At 46.9% G+C, this 14,580-nt stretch overlaps 1 protein-coding gene across 1 annotated transcript in view; it reads left to right on the plus strand.

The window, feature by feature from the left end:
• CELSR3 (cadherin EGF LAG seven-pass G-type receptor 3) overlaps window positions 1-14,580 on the plus strand; it is a 187,732-nt gene that overhangs the window by 109,747 nt on the left and 63,405 nt on the right. The window contains 8 exon segments of the mRNA XM_084829828.1: window positions 940-1,066; window positions 2,814-3,020; window positions 7,513-7,687; window positions 9,284-9,396; window positions 10,027-10,106; window positions 10,644-10,770; window positions 12,923-13,036; window positions 13,337-13,473. Coding sequence (XP_084685954.1) covers window positions 940-1,066; window positions 2,814-3,020; window positions 7,513-7,687; window positions 9,284-9,396; window positions 10,027-10,106; window positions 10,644-10,770; window positions 12,923-13,036; window positions 13,337-13,473 — 1,080 coding nt within the window.

The following is a 14,580-nucleotide window of genomic DNA, read 5'->3' on the forward strand; positions in this document are numbered from 1 at the left end:
CCTGACCACCAATCACTTGGTGGTTTCCTGGCTTTTGCATTTTTCCTTCCCTTCTAAAAGGTTGAAATGCTTATCCTAAGGCTTAGTTACTGGCAGCAATGCTTTAAGCAAAAACATGCTGGGATTTTTGCCCTGCCTTTGGCCCCCCACCCACCACTGGAATGCGGTCCCTGAGAGGGTCCTCTGAAATAGAATTTGGCCCTCTGGCTGAACGAGGTGCAACACCTCTGTTTTAAGTGGAGGAGGCTTGCATATTCAACCATAAAGTCATCAGAGAATGTATAATACATATAAGTCTGAAATGATTCTCAGTTCCCCACCCACACTGGATAATGGTCCTGGTTTTATTTATTCATTTGGAATATTTATATCCCACTTTATAGCCCCAAGAGGCTCTCGAAGCACTATACAAAAGCTTCTCCCAATGAAATCATGTTCAAGAGTAGTATCAGGGACAGAACGAACATGGTATCCATGTGGTGCTAGGATTATTCTGTCTGTGGTCCTGTATGGTGCCATCTATGAAGCCCTCCCAAGTGCTGAGGGTGAAGATCATGAGTTTCAGCCAATAGGTGATGGAGGCTTCACTCTTTAAAATGATCAACTCCATCCTGATCCCATAGAAGACATACCTAACCTGTCCCCACAGAAAACCACTTCTGGCACAAACAAGTCCAATGCCTAGCAGGGGTAGGCAAGTTGGAGCCCTCCAGATGTTTTTGAGTACAACTCCCAGAATCCCTGACCAGTGGCCATGCTGACTGGGGCTTATGGGGGCTGTAGTCATAATATCTGGAGGGCACTGCCTTACCTAGCCCTAGTAGCCTATTTCATAGATCCTCCATGAGGATTTCTTCATGTCTGCCTATAAAAGAAAATATTGCCCTGAGGACTCTTTCCTTTGAGGCCTCTCTTTTTTGGATTTCTTTGTGACTGCAGGGCAGAGCCTGCTGGCTTCTGGACAGCGCAGGATTGTGACCTTGTGTACCGAAACGCGACGCACGTCCGCTGCCACTGCTCCCGGTTTGGCACTTTTGGGGTCCTGATGGACAGCTCCCACAGAGAGGTAACGCGGTGCGGACTCTTTGGCAAGGCAGGGCCAAGAAGTAGCAAGCGGTGTGTGGACTTCTGTGGCGCGGCAGTGGAGAAGCCAGCATTGAGAATCAAAACAGTGGGCCACAGTGTCGCTAAACAACAAACTAGGCTTGACAGAGGCAGCCGTGTTTTACTCAGGTGCCTGCCCCGTTCATGTATAAAGGAGAGGTTCCTCCTGTGCAAGCACCGAGTCATTGCTGACTCCTAGAGGGACGCCACTTTCGCTGGCATTTTCATGGCAGACTATAGCGGGGTGGTTTGCCATTGCCTTCCCCAGTCATGACTACCTTTCCCCCAGCAAGCTGGGTACTCATTTTACCGACCTCGGAAGGATGGAAGGCTGAGTCGACCCGAGCCGGCTACCCAAGACCCAGCTTCCGCTGGGATCAAACTCAGGCCGTGGGGAGAGTTTTAGTTGCAATACCACCGCCTACCACTCTGTGCCACATGAGGCTCTTATAAAGGAGAGGGGGGGGGGTTGGTCTAATTCCTGCAACAAAAGATGAAGGGAGCTGAACCCTGCCTCCCCCCACCCCGACCTTCTCTTATCATGCTCTGTACATCAGGAACATTTCATCCCAGCCTGTTCATGTCTGGTATTGGAACTGGTCTAGGAGAAAAGTCCTGGCTGTAATGTATCTCAGTGTGGTAGGTGGCGGCAGGAGCAGGGTTCAGCTGCCCTCACCCACACACACCTTTTGTGGCCAAAATTAGAAGCTCCTACCCACCACTGACACCACTTTGTATGGAAATGGAGCTGACTGTGAACAGCCGACATGGCAGCCCTGTTGCATCTTGTTTGGCCTTGGCAATTAGCAGAAGCCGCACGGAGCATGGGCCTTGATGAACAGGACACAGACAGATGGCAATCTGAAACTATGCAGAAAGTTCAGCTCATTACCCGACTAGCGATGCTGAGCAAGCAAGACCCTTACAAGGCCATGAAGAGAAGGCCATGCTGGTTCTCCCTCGCTGTGTTGTGCTGGAGGAAGAGAACTCTTAAAGCGCACACTGTGGCTTAAAGTAATTCTCTCATTTTGCCCTTTTGATATTTCAGTTGCTGGGATGTTTTTTATTTTATTTTTTAGCTTTGTTGCTGCTCTAATTCTTGTTTATTTGGTTATATCTTTATATGGGCCATTCTTTATAGATCAACATTGCAAACACCTGGCTGCTTCTGTCCCGTCTAGGTTGGCCCTAGCAATGCTGCAGCATACTGTTCTATTCTGTGACATCTAAGGTAGGCTTCCCCAACCCGGAGCCCCCCAAATGTTGGACTACACCTCCCATCCTCCCCAGCCAGCAGGGCCAATGGAGTGATGGGAGTTGTAGTCCAGCATGTCTGGAGGGGAAGGCTGATCCCAGGTCTTGGGAGTGGCCATTTGTCATCATTGTCCCCAGAGAGCCTCCATACGTCACCTTTGAAAAGGACCCTGTTATCTGCGGAGTCTTCATCTTTCACTCCTTGTCAGTCACCTTGGAGGCCTCTTGCCAGGCAGAAAGGCCAGGTTATACATTGTTTAAACAAGCTCATGTGCATCGACTTGTATGTTTGGCGTTGTTGCTGGATTCTTTTATTTTGATGCTTTGGTGACTGTGTCTGTCACCTTGAAGGGGTACTTATGTGTGTGGAATCATGGCCTGCAAGCATTAGTACGATGCACATGCTGCCTGCTTTCTGCCTGATGTCCCCTTTTGCCTTTGCTTTCACCCTGCAGCAGCTGGAAGGCGACCTGGAGACCTTGGCCATTGTGACCTATTCCTTGGTGTCCCTCTCCCTTCTGTGCCTGCTGCTGACCTTCTCCTTCCTGATATGCCTGAAAGGTCTCAAGTCCAACACCCGGGGCATCCACTGCAATGTCTCTGTCACCCTTTTCTTCTCCGAGCTGGTCTTCCTCTTGGGTATCAACCACACTGAAAACCAGGTAGGAGCAGCAGCAGCAAGGATGAAGTCCTGGGGACAGCATGTTTGGAGGCCAGAAGGGGAACTCCCCCAGTGGGATGCAAGGGGCCCAGGAGGGTTGTTGTTCAGTCGTTAAGTCATGTCTGACTCTTCGTGACCCCATGGACCACAGCATGCCAGGCTCTTCTGTCCTGCGCTCTCTCCCAGAGTGTGCTCAAGTTCATATTCATTGCATCGGTGATGCTATCTAGCCATCTCATCCTCTGCCGTCCCCTTCTCCTTTTGCCTTCAATCTTTCCCAGCATCAGCATCTTTTCCAGGGAGTTTTCTCTTCGCATTAGGTGGCCAAAATATTTGAGCTTCAGCTTCAGTATGTGTCCTTCCAATGAGCAGTCAGGGTTGATTTCCTTTAGGATGGACTGATTTGACATCCATGCAGTCCAGGACACTCGTAAGAGTCTTCTCCAGCACCACAGTTCGAAAGCATCCATTCTTCAGCACTCAACCTTCCTTATAGTCCAGAGCTCTCACAGCCATACGTTGCTACTGGGAAAACCATAGCTTTGATTATACGGACCTTGGTCAGCAAGGTGATGTCTTTGCTTCTTACTATGCTGTCTAGGTTTGCCATAGCTTTCCTCTGCAGGAGCAAGCATCTTTTATTTTCATGGCTACAGACACTGTCTGCGGTGATCTTGGAGCCCAAGAAAATAAAATCTGTCACTGCTTCCATTTCTTCCCCTTCTATATGGCAGGAAGTGATGGGGCCAGATGCCATGATCTTAGTTTTTTTAATGTTGAGTTTCAAACCAGCTTTTGCACTCTCCTCTTTCACCCTCAACAAGAGGCTCTTTAGATCCTCTTCGCTTTCTGCCATTAGGGTGGTATCGTCTGCGTATCTGAGGCTGTTGATAATTCTCCCAGCAATCTTAATTCCGACCTGTGATTCATCCAACCCGGTGTTTCTCATGATGTACTCTGCATATAAGTTAAATAAGCAGGGCAACAACATGCAGCCTTGTCGTACTCCTTTCCCAATTTTGAACCAATCGGTTGTTCCATATCCGGTTCTTACTGTTGCTTCTTGACCCTCATACAGGTTTCTCAGGAGACAGGCAAGGTGGTCTGGTACACCCATCACTTTAAGAATTTGCCACAGTTTGTTGTGATCCACACAATCAAAGGCTTTAGCATAGTCAATGAAGCAGAAATAGACATTTTTCTGGAATTCTCTTGCTTTCTCCATGATCCAGCGAATGTTGGCGATTTGATCTCTAGTTCCTCTGCCTCTTCGAAACCCAGCTTGTACTTCCAGTAGTTCTAGGCTCACATACTGCTGAAGCCTAGCTTGTAGGATTTTGACCATAACTTTGCTGGCATATGAAATGAGCGCAATTGTATGGTAGTTTGAACACTCCTTGGCATTGCCCTTCTTTGGAATTGGAATGTAAACTGACCTTTTCCAGTCTTGTGGCAACTGCTGAGTGTTCAGAATTTGTTGGCATATTGAGTGCAACACTTTAACAGCATCATCTTTGGGGATTTTAAATAGCTCAGCTGGAATACTGTCATCTCTGCTAGCTTTGTTGTTAGTAAGGCTTCCTAAGGCCCACTTGACTTCACTCTCGAGGATGTCCGGCTCAAGTTCAGTGACCGCACTATCTTGGCTATCAGGGACATTCAGATCTTTCCTGTATAGTTCTTCTGTGTATTCTTTCCACCTCTTCTTAATCTCATCTGCTTCTGTTAGGTCCCTGCCTTCTCCAATTTTCTTGAAAAGATCTCTAGTCTTTCCCATTCTATTGTTTTCCTCGATTTCTTTGCATTGTTCATTTAAGAAGGCCTTCTTGTCACTCCTTGCTATTCTCTGGAACTCTGCATTCAGTTGGATATATCTTCCCCTTTCTCCCTTGCTTTTCACTTCCCTTCTTTCGTGAGCTACTTGTAAAGCCTCCTCAGACAGCCACTTGGCTTTCTTGCATTTCTTTTTCTTTGGGATGGATTGAGTTGCTGCCTCCTGAACAATGTTACGGACCTCTGTCCATAGTTCCTCAGGCACTCTGTCTATCGGGTCTAATCCCTTAAATCTATTCCTCACCTCCACAGTATATTCATAAGGGATATGATTTAGGTCATACCTGAATGGTTTAGTGGTTTTCCCTATGTTCTTCAATTTAAGCCGAAATTTTGCAAGAAGCTCATGATCTGAGCCACAGTCAGCTCCAGGTCTTGTTTTGACTGACTGTATAGAGCGTCTCCATCTTTGGCTGCAAAGGACATAATCAATCTGATTTTGATATTGACCATATGGTGATGTCCATGTGTAGAATCGCCTCTTGTGCTGTTGGAAAAGAGTGTTTGCTATGATCAGCGTGTTCTCTTGGCAAAACTCTATTAGCCTTTGTCCTGCTTCATTTTGTACACCAAGGCCATGCTTGCCTATTATCCCGGTGATTTCTTGATTTCCTACTTTGGCATTCCAATCCCCAATGATGAAAAGGACATATTTTTTTGGTGTTAGTTCTAGAAGATGTTGTAGGTCTTCATAGAACCGATCAACCTCAGTTTCTTCGGCCACAGTGGTTGGGGCATAGACTTGAATTACTGTGATGTTGAATGGTTTGCCTTGGATTCATACTGAGATCATTCTGTCGTTTTTGAGATTGTACCCCAGTACTGCTTTTCCCACCGTTTTATTGACTATGAGTGCTACTCCATTTCTTCTAAGGGATTCTTGCCCACAGTAGTAGATATGATGGTCACCTGAATTAAATTCGCCCATGCTTGTCCATTTTAGTTCACTGATTCCCAAGATGTCGATGTTCAATCTTGCCATCTCATGTTTGACCACCTCCAGGTTGCCTTGATTCACTGATCTTACATTCCAGGTTCTTAAACAATATTGTTGTTTACAGCATCAGATTTTCTTTTCACCACCAGACACATCCACAGCTGAGTGTCCTTTCGGCTTTGGCCCAGCCGCTTCACTCTTTCTGGCGCTACTTGGAAATACCCTCTGCTCTTCCCCAGTAGTATATTGGACACCTTCCGACCTGAGGGGCTCATCTTCCGGCGTCATCTCTTTTAGCCTTGTGATATGTTCCATGGGGTTTTCTTGTCAAGAATACTGGAGTGGGTTGCCATTTCCTTCTCCAGTGGACCACATATTCAGAACTCTCCACCATGACCTGTCCATCTTGGGTGGCCCTGCACGGCATAGCTTATGCCTTCACTGAGTTATGCAAGCCCCTTCGCCACAACAAGGCAGTGATCCGTGAAGTGGAGTCCCAAGAGGGACTCGCCCGCTAAAGTAGGGGTGGGGAACATGTGGCCCTCCAGAAGTTGGACTGCAGTGTAGCCAGTGGTGAGGGATGATGAAGGGGCAGTCAGACAATGGCCACCCCTACATTAGAGTGTGAAGAAGGGGGAAATAGGTTTGTAAAATAAGGGAGACCAGATCTGGGGCCAACAGTTGTGAAACACTAATCACATTGCGTGTAGCTGAAAGCTAGCTTTTTCTCTAGTGTAAGCACATGCAGTCCAATTCAGATCAGGACTACCAGACACTGGAGGGGAGGATTAACATGCACACACATTTTTTCCCCAAATCCCCTGCCCATGGGGGGGATTTAAAATAAGAAAAAGCTCTATTGACATAAGTGGAGGCTTTTTTCTCTCCACCCCACCCCTCTGAGGGGGAATTTCAGGGGGAAAAATGGGGAGAAAGGTTTAATCCTCCTCTGCTGTGCTGTAGTTCTGGTCTGAATCAGGGACATAAGTGCTTACACTAGAGTAAAGAAAAGGCTACAGCTACACTTGTGTGATCAGGGTGACGTGTAGTTTGGCACTAAGCGAAGAATTCCTGTGCCTTGAAATCCTCACACAGACTTGCCAGGTTTTCCATGCAGCCCTGACCGAAGGTCAGCTTGCCAGCCTTCTGCCCAGGCTTCTCGAATTCTGGTCCCTTGCTGCACTGCACATTCTGTGGCACTGCTGCGGTCATGCAGACTTCAGCGTGGGAGCTTAGGCCAGGGTGCACGAGCCATTGTACTCCCTCCAGCTTCCCAACGCCAGTGGAGATCTTAAGGGAAATGTTTTAAAATTAGGACCAGCAGTTTTATTTCTTTTATTTCATTTCATTTCTATACTGCCCAATAGCTGAAGCGTTCTGGGAGGTTCACAAAAATTAAAACCATAACGTGCAGCATAAAACAATATAAAATATGGAAGCTTAAAACTATAATATAAAAGTTCAGCCAGAATAAAACCTAGCAGCAATGCAGATATTTAAAATACATATTTAAAACAGCAGAGCCAAAAGACTAGAGTGCTAAAATGCTGGGAAAATAAAAAGGCCTTCACCTGGTGTGGAATGGAGCACAATGTAGGTGCCAGGCAAACCTCTCTAGGAAGCTCATTCCACAGCTGGGGTGCCACAGCAGAAAAGGCCCTCTTCCAGGTTGAGGTTTTAGAGAGCCTCTTTTGGATGATGATGACGATTGTGCTCTTTCCAGTTTCTCTGCACTGTGATCGCCATCCTGCTGCACTACTTCTTCCTCTCTACGTTTGCTTGGCTCTTTGTGCAAGGCCTCCATATCTACCGCATGCAGACCGAAGCCCGCAACATCAACTATGGAGCCATGAGGTTCTACTATGCCATTGGCTGGGGGGTCCCTGCCATCATCACAGGTAAGTGCCAATGTGATAAATGATCTGGAATTAGGAGTGAGCAATGAAGTGGCCCAGTTTGCCGATAGCTCCAAATTATGTAGGGTGATTAAAACAAAAAGGGATTTTAATGAGCTCCAAAAGGATCTCTCCAAACTGGGAGAATGGGTAGCCAAATGACAAATGTAGTTCAGTGTAAGCAAGTCTAGAGTCATGCACATTGGGGCAAAAAATCCCAACTTTATGTATGCACTGATGGGATCTGAGGTAGCAGTGACCGACTGAGAAAAAGATCTGGGGGTTGTGGAAGACAGCTTGATCAAAATGTCAACCCAGTGTGTGGCCACTGTAAAAAAGGTAAACTCCATGTTAGGCATAATTGGGAAAGAAATTGAGAATAAAACTGCCAACATCATACTGCCCTTATACAAATCTATAGTGCAACCACACTTGGAATGCTGGGTACAGTTCTGGTCACCACATTTACAAAAATATATTTTCAAGCTTGAAAAAGTGCAGCAAAGAACAAGTAAAATGATCAAGGGGCTGGAGCAACTCCCCTATGAGAGAAGGTTACAACAGCTGAGGTTGTTTAGCTTGGAAAAAAAGGAGAATAAGGGGAGATATGATAGAGGTGTACAAAATTATGCATGGTATGGAGAATGTATTCTCTCTTTCAAAGACTAGAACCTGGGGTCATCCCATGAAGCTGACTGGTGGGAGATTCAGGACATATAAAAAGAACTACTTCTTCACACAGCACATAGTTAAACTAAGGAATTTGCTACCACAGGATGTAGTGATGGTCAGCAATTTGGATGGCTTTAAAAGGGAGTTAGACAAATTCCTGCAGGAAAAGGCTATCAATAGCTACTAGTCTTGATGGCTATGTTCTATCTCCAGTACCAGAGGCAGTGAGTCTATGTACACCAGTTGCTGGGGAACATGGGTGGGAGGTGCTGTTGTGCTCATGTCCTGTTCGTGGGTCTCCCATCGACAGCTGGTCGGCCACTGTGTGAGCTTTGGTCTGATCCAGCAGGGCTCTTCTTATGTTCTTATGTTTGGAAAGTCAGGATTTCCCCTCCCTCTGGAAGGGAATGTATTCTGCCAGTTGGCATGCTCAGCCTGCTTAGTTAAGAATCAACCTAGAGAGCAGCCTTTCCCAACCTGCTGGGCCTCCAGATGCCTTGGATTTCATTTCCCATCCTCCCCAGCCAGCATGGCCTAGAGATCATCAGGTTGGGAAAGGCTGGTCTTTAAGATCCCACAGAACTCTTTGTTGTTTTTGCTGCATCTAACTGACACAGCTTTCCCTCTGAAAGGTGGAATCATCTCTCCTTGGGGATCCAAGGGTTCAGATCTCTTTTGTGGGGTGGTCAGGACCAGTCTCACAGAACAGGGGCTGTTAAACCATGTCATAGTAGACCTCCCTGAGTATTAATGGCAGGAGAGTTCAGCTTGGAGCATTCGTTCTTATCCTCGCATTCGAGGCAAGGAGATCAAAGGTAAAATTTGAGAAAGCAGGTTTACATTGACCCATGGGGATGGGGAAAGTATCTCGTCCAGGAGAAGTGGCAAATATACTGTGCAGCTGACCTCCTCCTTCCTTTTGGTCAGGGTTATCAGTTGGCTTGGATCCAGAGGGCTATGGGAATCCAGATTTCTGCTGGATTTCCATCCACGATAAGCTAATCTGGAGCTTTGCAGGGCCCATCGCTGTTGTCATTGTGGTAAGCACTTCTCTCGCGCATTCACTCTCTTTGCCAGGATGCTGTCGCCTTTCCCTTTCCTTGCTTAGTGTATCTGGTCCCTGTTCTGCTGTTCCTCTGCTTCCTTTTCCTGTCATGGAAGTTTAGATCAGCCTTCCCCAACTTGGTGCCCCCCAGACCTTTTGGACTACAACTCCCAACATTTCTGCCCAGCAGAAATGCTGGCTGGGGCTGATGGGAGTTGAAGTCCAAAACATCTGGAGGGCACCAGGTTGGGGACACCTGGTTTAGATATGGATGCTTTGCTCTCATCCTCCTTTCACCACCCCACCACCCCCTTTGGTCTTCATTCTCCTTTTATCATGTCTGTCATATCCCTGGGGATTTGTGAACCACATTGCAACATCCTGCTCCTTGGATCTGTGAGCCTTTGAGCTTTGCAGCCTCATCCTTTGTGCTCTTCTCTTCTTTTTGCTCTCTTATCATGATTCTGAGCAGGAGTTAGAAGTGCAGAGAGGAAGGCTTTTGTGCAACCTGCACTGAAATAGGGTCATTCCTCGGGGATGGTTTGGGGAGGGCAGAGTTGCCAAGGGAGCGGTCCTGCTCCGTGCCAGAACTTGGACTGTTCCTAACCCAATGATCTGCTTCCAGATGAATGGGGTGATGTTTCTGCTGGTGGCAAAGATGCTGTGCTCACCAGGCCAGAAGGAAGCCAAGAAGAAATCCGTTCTGTGAGTATTGGCTATTTACAAAACTCTGCTCTGGCTGAAACCTGCTCTGTAGCTAAGCTTTTCTTTTTGCAAGGAGCTGAGCCTCAGCTTCCCCTCTCCATAAGTGTCTTTTCACTTTCATCACAAGAGCACTCGTGCATTTTTAAAATCCCAGCATGCTTTCTCTCAATCAGTCTTGAGATATTCCCCTTTGGGGCCTTTGTAATGCCCACTGATTTGTCTGCCTCCTCCACAACTGACTTGCTCGAGGCAGGAAGAGGCAGGAATGGTGAGCTTTGTCGTTCCTCAGCCAGTGCTGATTTGTACTGCTTGAGTGATGACCTAACACTGGCCCCTTTTTTTGAACACATCAGCAGCAAAGAGTCTCATTGTGGGGCCTGTTCCTACAGGACTGGCCGGATTGTGCAGAGTGGGATTGTGCTGCTCTCCTTCCTCCTCCAGCATTAGTTCCTCTTTAGTTGTAGCTTAATCGCAGGATCTAACCGCTGTGTCTGTCCCTCTCGGTGGCTTTTTCTCTCCGTCTCTCTTTCTCTCCAGCTTGACTCTGCGAAGCTCCTTCGTTCTGCTTCTAGTTATTAGCACTACTTGGCTTTTTGGCCTCTTGGCTGTCAACAACGCTGTCCTGGCTTTCCACTACCTCTACACCATCCTCTGCAGTCTTCAGGTAACTCTCTGCACTAGGATGGAGATGGGTTAGGCAGAATACAGTGCTGCAGGCAGAGAGGAAGATGGCTGGCTTCCGGTGGGAGCTATTGTACAGAACTAGCTAACCTTCCCCAGTTCCCAAGATGAACCAGGCCTCCTGGGTGCTGCTCAGCAGCATTGCTAGGCATTCAAGGCCTAGGCCCACAGGACACTAATCTGCATGAAATCTGCATAGGATAGGTTAATAGTTTCAGGATGGGCCAGCCCCCTACTTAGGCAAGACGCTGTTGGGGAAAAAATGAAATCTGAGGTGCTTCCATATGGACGGCTCGCAGTGTCACCAGTCCAAAGACATTGTGTAGCTATTTCATCGCTTCTTCTTTAACGGATTGATTTTGTGGGAAGAAAATATGGAAGAAACAGGGGGAAAACACAGGAAGGTAAGAAGTGGATGATGACGATGCCTGGACCCCCTGTTAAATTCTGTGAATGAGGCAGGGCAATTGCACGATAAAAGCCTTGCCTGGAAGCATCCCTGGTTCTTGCTCTTGGCACCTGGATGGCAAGGGCGTTGCTAGGGCCTTAAAAAATGCCCAGGCTCATAGGACTAAAATCTGCATCTGTTAATTTATATCTATATATGCAAATGTGGAAATAATTATGAGGATTTGTTTAAATTTCATAGGACACAAAGCCAGCGAATTAATTCCTCTCCCAAATCATCTCAAATAAAACAAATTCTTCAGTTAATTTGCACCCTGACCCAGATTATCTCAAATCTATGGGAAAAGGGTGTGTGTTTTTTCCTAAGCTTAACTGCCATGCAGGGGAAGATTTTTTGGGAGGTGTTGCAGCATGTGGGGAGAAGACAATTAACCCTTTCCTCCCCAAGTGGCCCTGCATGGCAGTTAAACCGGGGAAAAGCCCATTCTGTTGGCACCAATGGACACTCAGGCCTCTGTGGAATAGATCTTGGGCCCTTTGAAATGGATTCAGGGCCAAAGCCACATGGGCCCAGGCCTAGCAACACTCTGCTGCAGTTTGGGAAATATAAATCCATGCTGTCTTCACTGATACAGAACTAGCCGCAACTTTTTTGGATCCAAGCCCTGTCTCTTGCACATGGTCCCTCAGACACAGCTTTGCATGCTTACCTGGTGTGATTGCTCCACTGGATCGTGTTAAGGATGTGCATATCTGAGCAGTTTGCAAACCAGTTCTGCATATTTGCAGAAGCCCGTAAAGAGTATCTTGCTGTAATTCTTGCAAGTCTTCATAAGCGTCAGTTGACAAGCACTCGGTGAAATAGCATATCAAGCGATGCATGATGGAAGCCTACCAGTTGGAAGCAAGACTATCAGATACAATTAAATACATTAGAAGTTTCACAGAGAGCATTTAAAGAACAAAAATAACAAAACGGAGAGACAAGAAATGAAATATAATGGGTGGGGGAGGAAACAGAGATTATCATTTCCACCAGCGTAGAAATCACTTGCTAAGACTCTTGGAAAATATTATTTAAAAACAAATTTGCTTGATATAAGTTTGCAAACATTTCTAACTATCTGGTGGTAGTTGCATATGTGTCTCAGTACTGCTAATTTGCTAGTCTTGTTAGGTCTCTTTACTGGTGGGGCTAATGTTGAGAGTGCTGATGATACATGGTAGAATGCTTCCATCCAGAGATTTCACCTAGCCTTGAGTTATAGATAGACCAATTGCTCCCCCTTGTGGAAAGTGAAAGTGTTCATTCTGATCATAACATTTCTTCTGGTTATAAAGACTGTTAACAATAAAACTTGGTTGGTTTGTGTGTGTTTTTTTATAAAGCAGGGGGTTTGTGTGTATTCTGTAATGAGGAGGAAGAATCTGGATCATTACATCCCATATAAGCTAACATGAGAGGCATCCAACTTTCCTAGTTCATCACCAGTGACTTGTAAATGGCCTTGGCTGCTCAGATTTTGGTAATGCCCATACCTCAGTGGCAGAGCACTTTCAGTGCCTGGCATTTCCAGGCAGGGCTGGAAAAGACCCCTGCTTGAAACCCTGGAGAGCTGCTGCCAGTCAGTGTCAACAATACTGAGTTAGGTGGACCCATAGTCTGACTTGGTATGAGGCTGCTTCCTGTGTTCGAGATTCACAGCCCCTCTTCCTCTTCTCCGCAGGGCTTGGCGGTGCTGGTTCTGTTCTGTGTGCTGAACAAAGAAGTACAGGAAGCCTGGAAACTGGCCTGCCTTAGCAAGAAAGGTCAGGGAGAGGAAGCTACCAGGAGTGGTCAGGTGAGAGATATTTGTGATCCTGCTCCTTGTGGGGAAGGTGAAGGGAGGTTGGCCTGTTCCAGGCTTTAACGCTAACACTGCCCTCTCCCCAGGAGACCTAATGCTTTGCTCATAATATATGGGAGTCCTGTCGTCTTGTCACCTTGCTACAGCAGTATCAGTGTATTCCTGAAAAGGCCTTCTTCCTCCTGTTCTAGGTACTTCTAAAGGGAATAGTCCTCTCAGTACATGGAAGAATCTCAAAGAAGCCACTGTGTGCTTTTACTCAGGCCCCTGTGTGTTTTTACCCTTACACCCTAGGGCCCCAATGCCTACAACAACACAGCCCTTTTTGAGGAGAGCGGTCTCATCCGTATCACCCTGGGAGCCTCCACCATCTCCTCTGTCAGCAGCGTGCGCTCAGCCCACACCCATTCCAGCCAGCGGGGCTATCTCAGGTAAGAAGCAGTAGGAATGGGCTGCCGCTTTCTCCTCCTCCTGAGCAGGCCTGAGAACATACAATTGGAATCTCCATCATGGTGACCATGAGCATCAGGGTTCCCATGGGCCCCTCCCTTGGCACCTGCCAGTCTCCCTTGGCACCTGCCCCTCCCGATCTTTATTTTATTTCTGAAGACTTTCCCCCCTTTAACTGGGCAGCCAGCTTGCTGCAAAGCAAAGTGCTGCCCTCCAGCACCATCTTTATTTTGGTTTTGGTTTTGTATTTTGGAGCTCAGACCTCACCCCTGCCTTGCATTTAGGTTCTTGGGAAAATTAATTTTCTTTTAGTCTCACCAGTTTGCCTTCTGGGAAAAGCAGGGGGTCTATGACAAGCCCCCAACCCGCAGCGGCTACTTTGTGACTGCAACCATCTCTCAAAATTCCAAAGGTGCCCATCAACCTAAAAGGGTTGGGGACGCCTGACATACAACTACGGAGACGTCCTGTCTTCTGGAGATCCAAGCAGACCCCTGGGCCTCAACAAGGGCTGTCGGATAAATCCTCAATGAAATCAAATAAGTTTGGATTTCTATGAATCTGACCTGTGGATTCCACAGCAGACCAGCTTTTCCCAGTTGCACAGATTCTGCAGACTTGCAGAATGATTTTTTTGTTTTTTGTTTTTACTTTCTGGAATTTTATGCAAATTTAGTCATAGAAAAATAGGTAAATTTTTTTTAAAGGGCTAAAAATGCACATTTCCCCCATAGGCTAAAGCATGAAAATGCACGGGGGGGGGGGGAGGAGGGGGAGATTTGCACATTCGTACAAGTGTGAATTTGCACAAATTCGGGAAATTGGAAAAAATCTAGTTCCATCAGTGAGTAGATGACAGAAAAGGCACCTGACAATCTGCAAAATGCAGACGGAATGGATTTCACAAAATCGTACATCCCTAGACTCAGCTATGGTACCTCTGCTTGGAGGGGCAGCATGGGTCTGAAAGCAAACTGAATGGCAAGGCAGGTGTTTCCTCCCTTATCATTCCCAGCAGTTTGTTCTTCTTTTTCCCCTGCTGGGTGCTCTCATCCACAGTTTCACTGAGGCCTCATAGTCTCATGATT

The sequence above is a fragment of the Heloderma suspectum genome, chromosome 2 (assembly GCF_057233095.1).
Source record: "Heloderma suspectum isolate Gila_16-S chromosome 2, 16-S_ref, whole genome shotgun sequence".
Lineage (NCBI taxonomy): Eukaryota > Metazoa > Chordata > Lepidosauria > Squamata > Helodermatidae > Heloderma > Heloderma suspectum.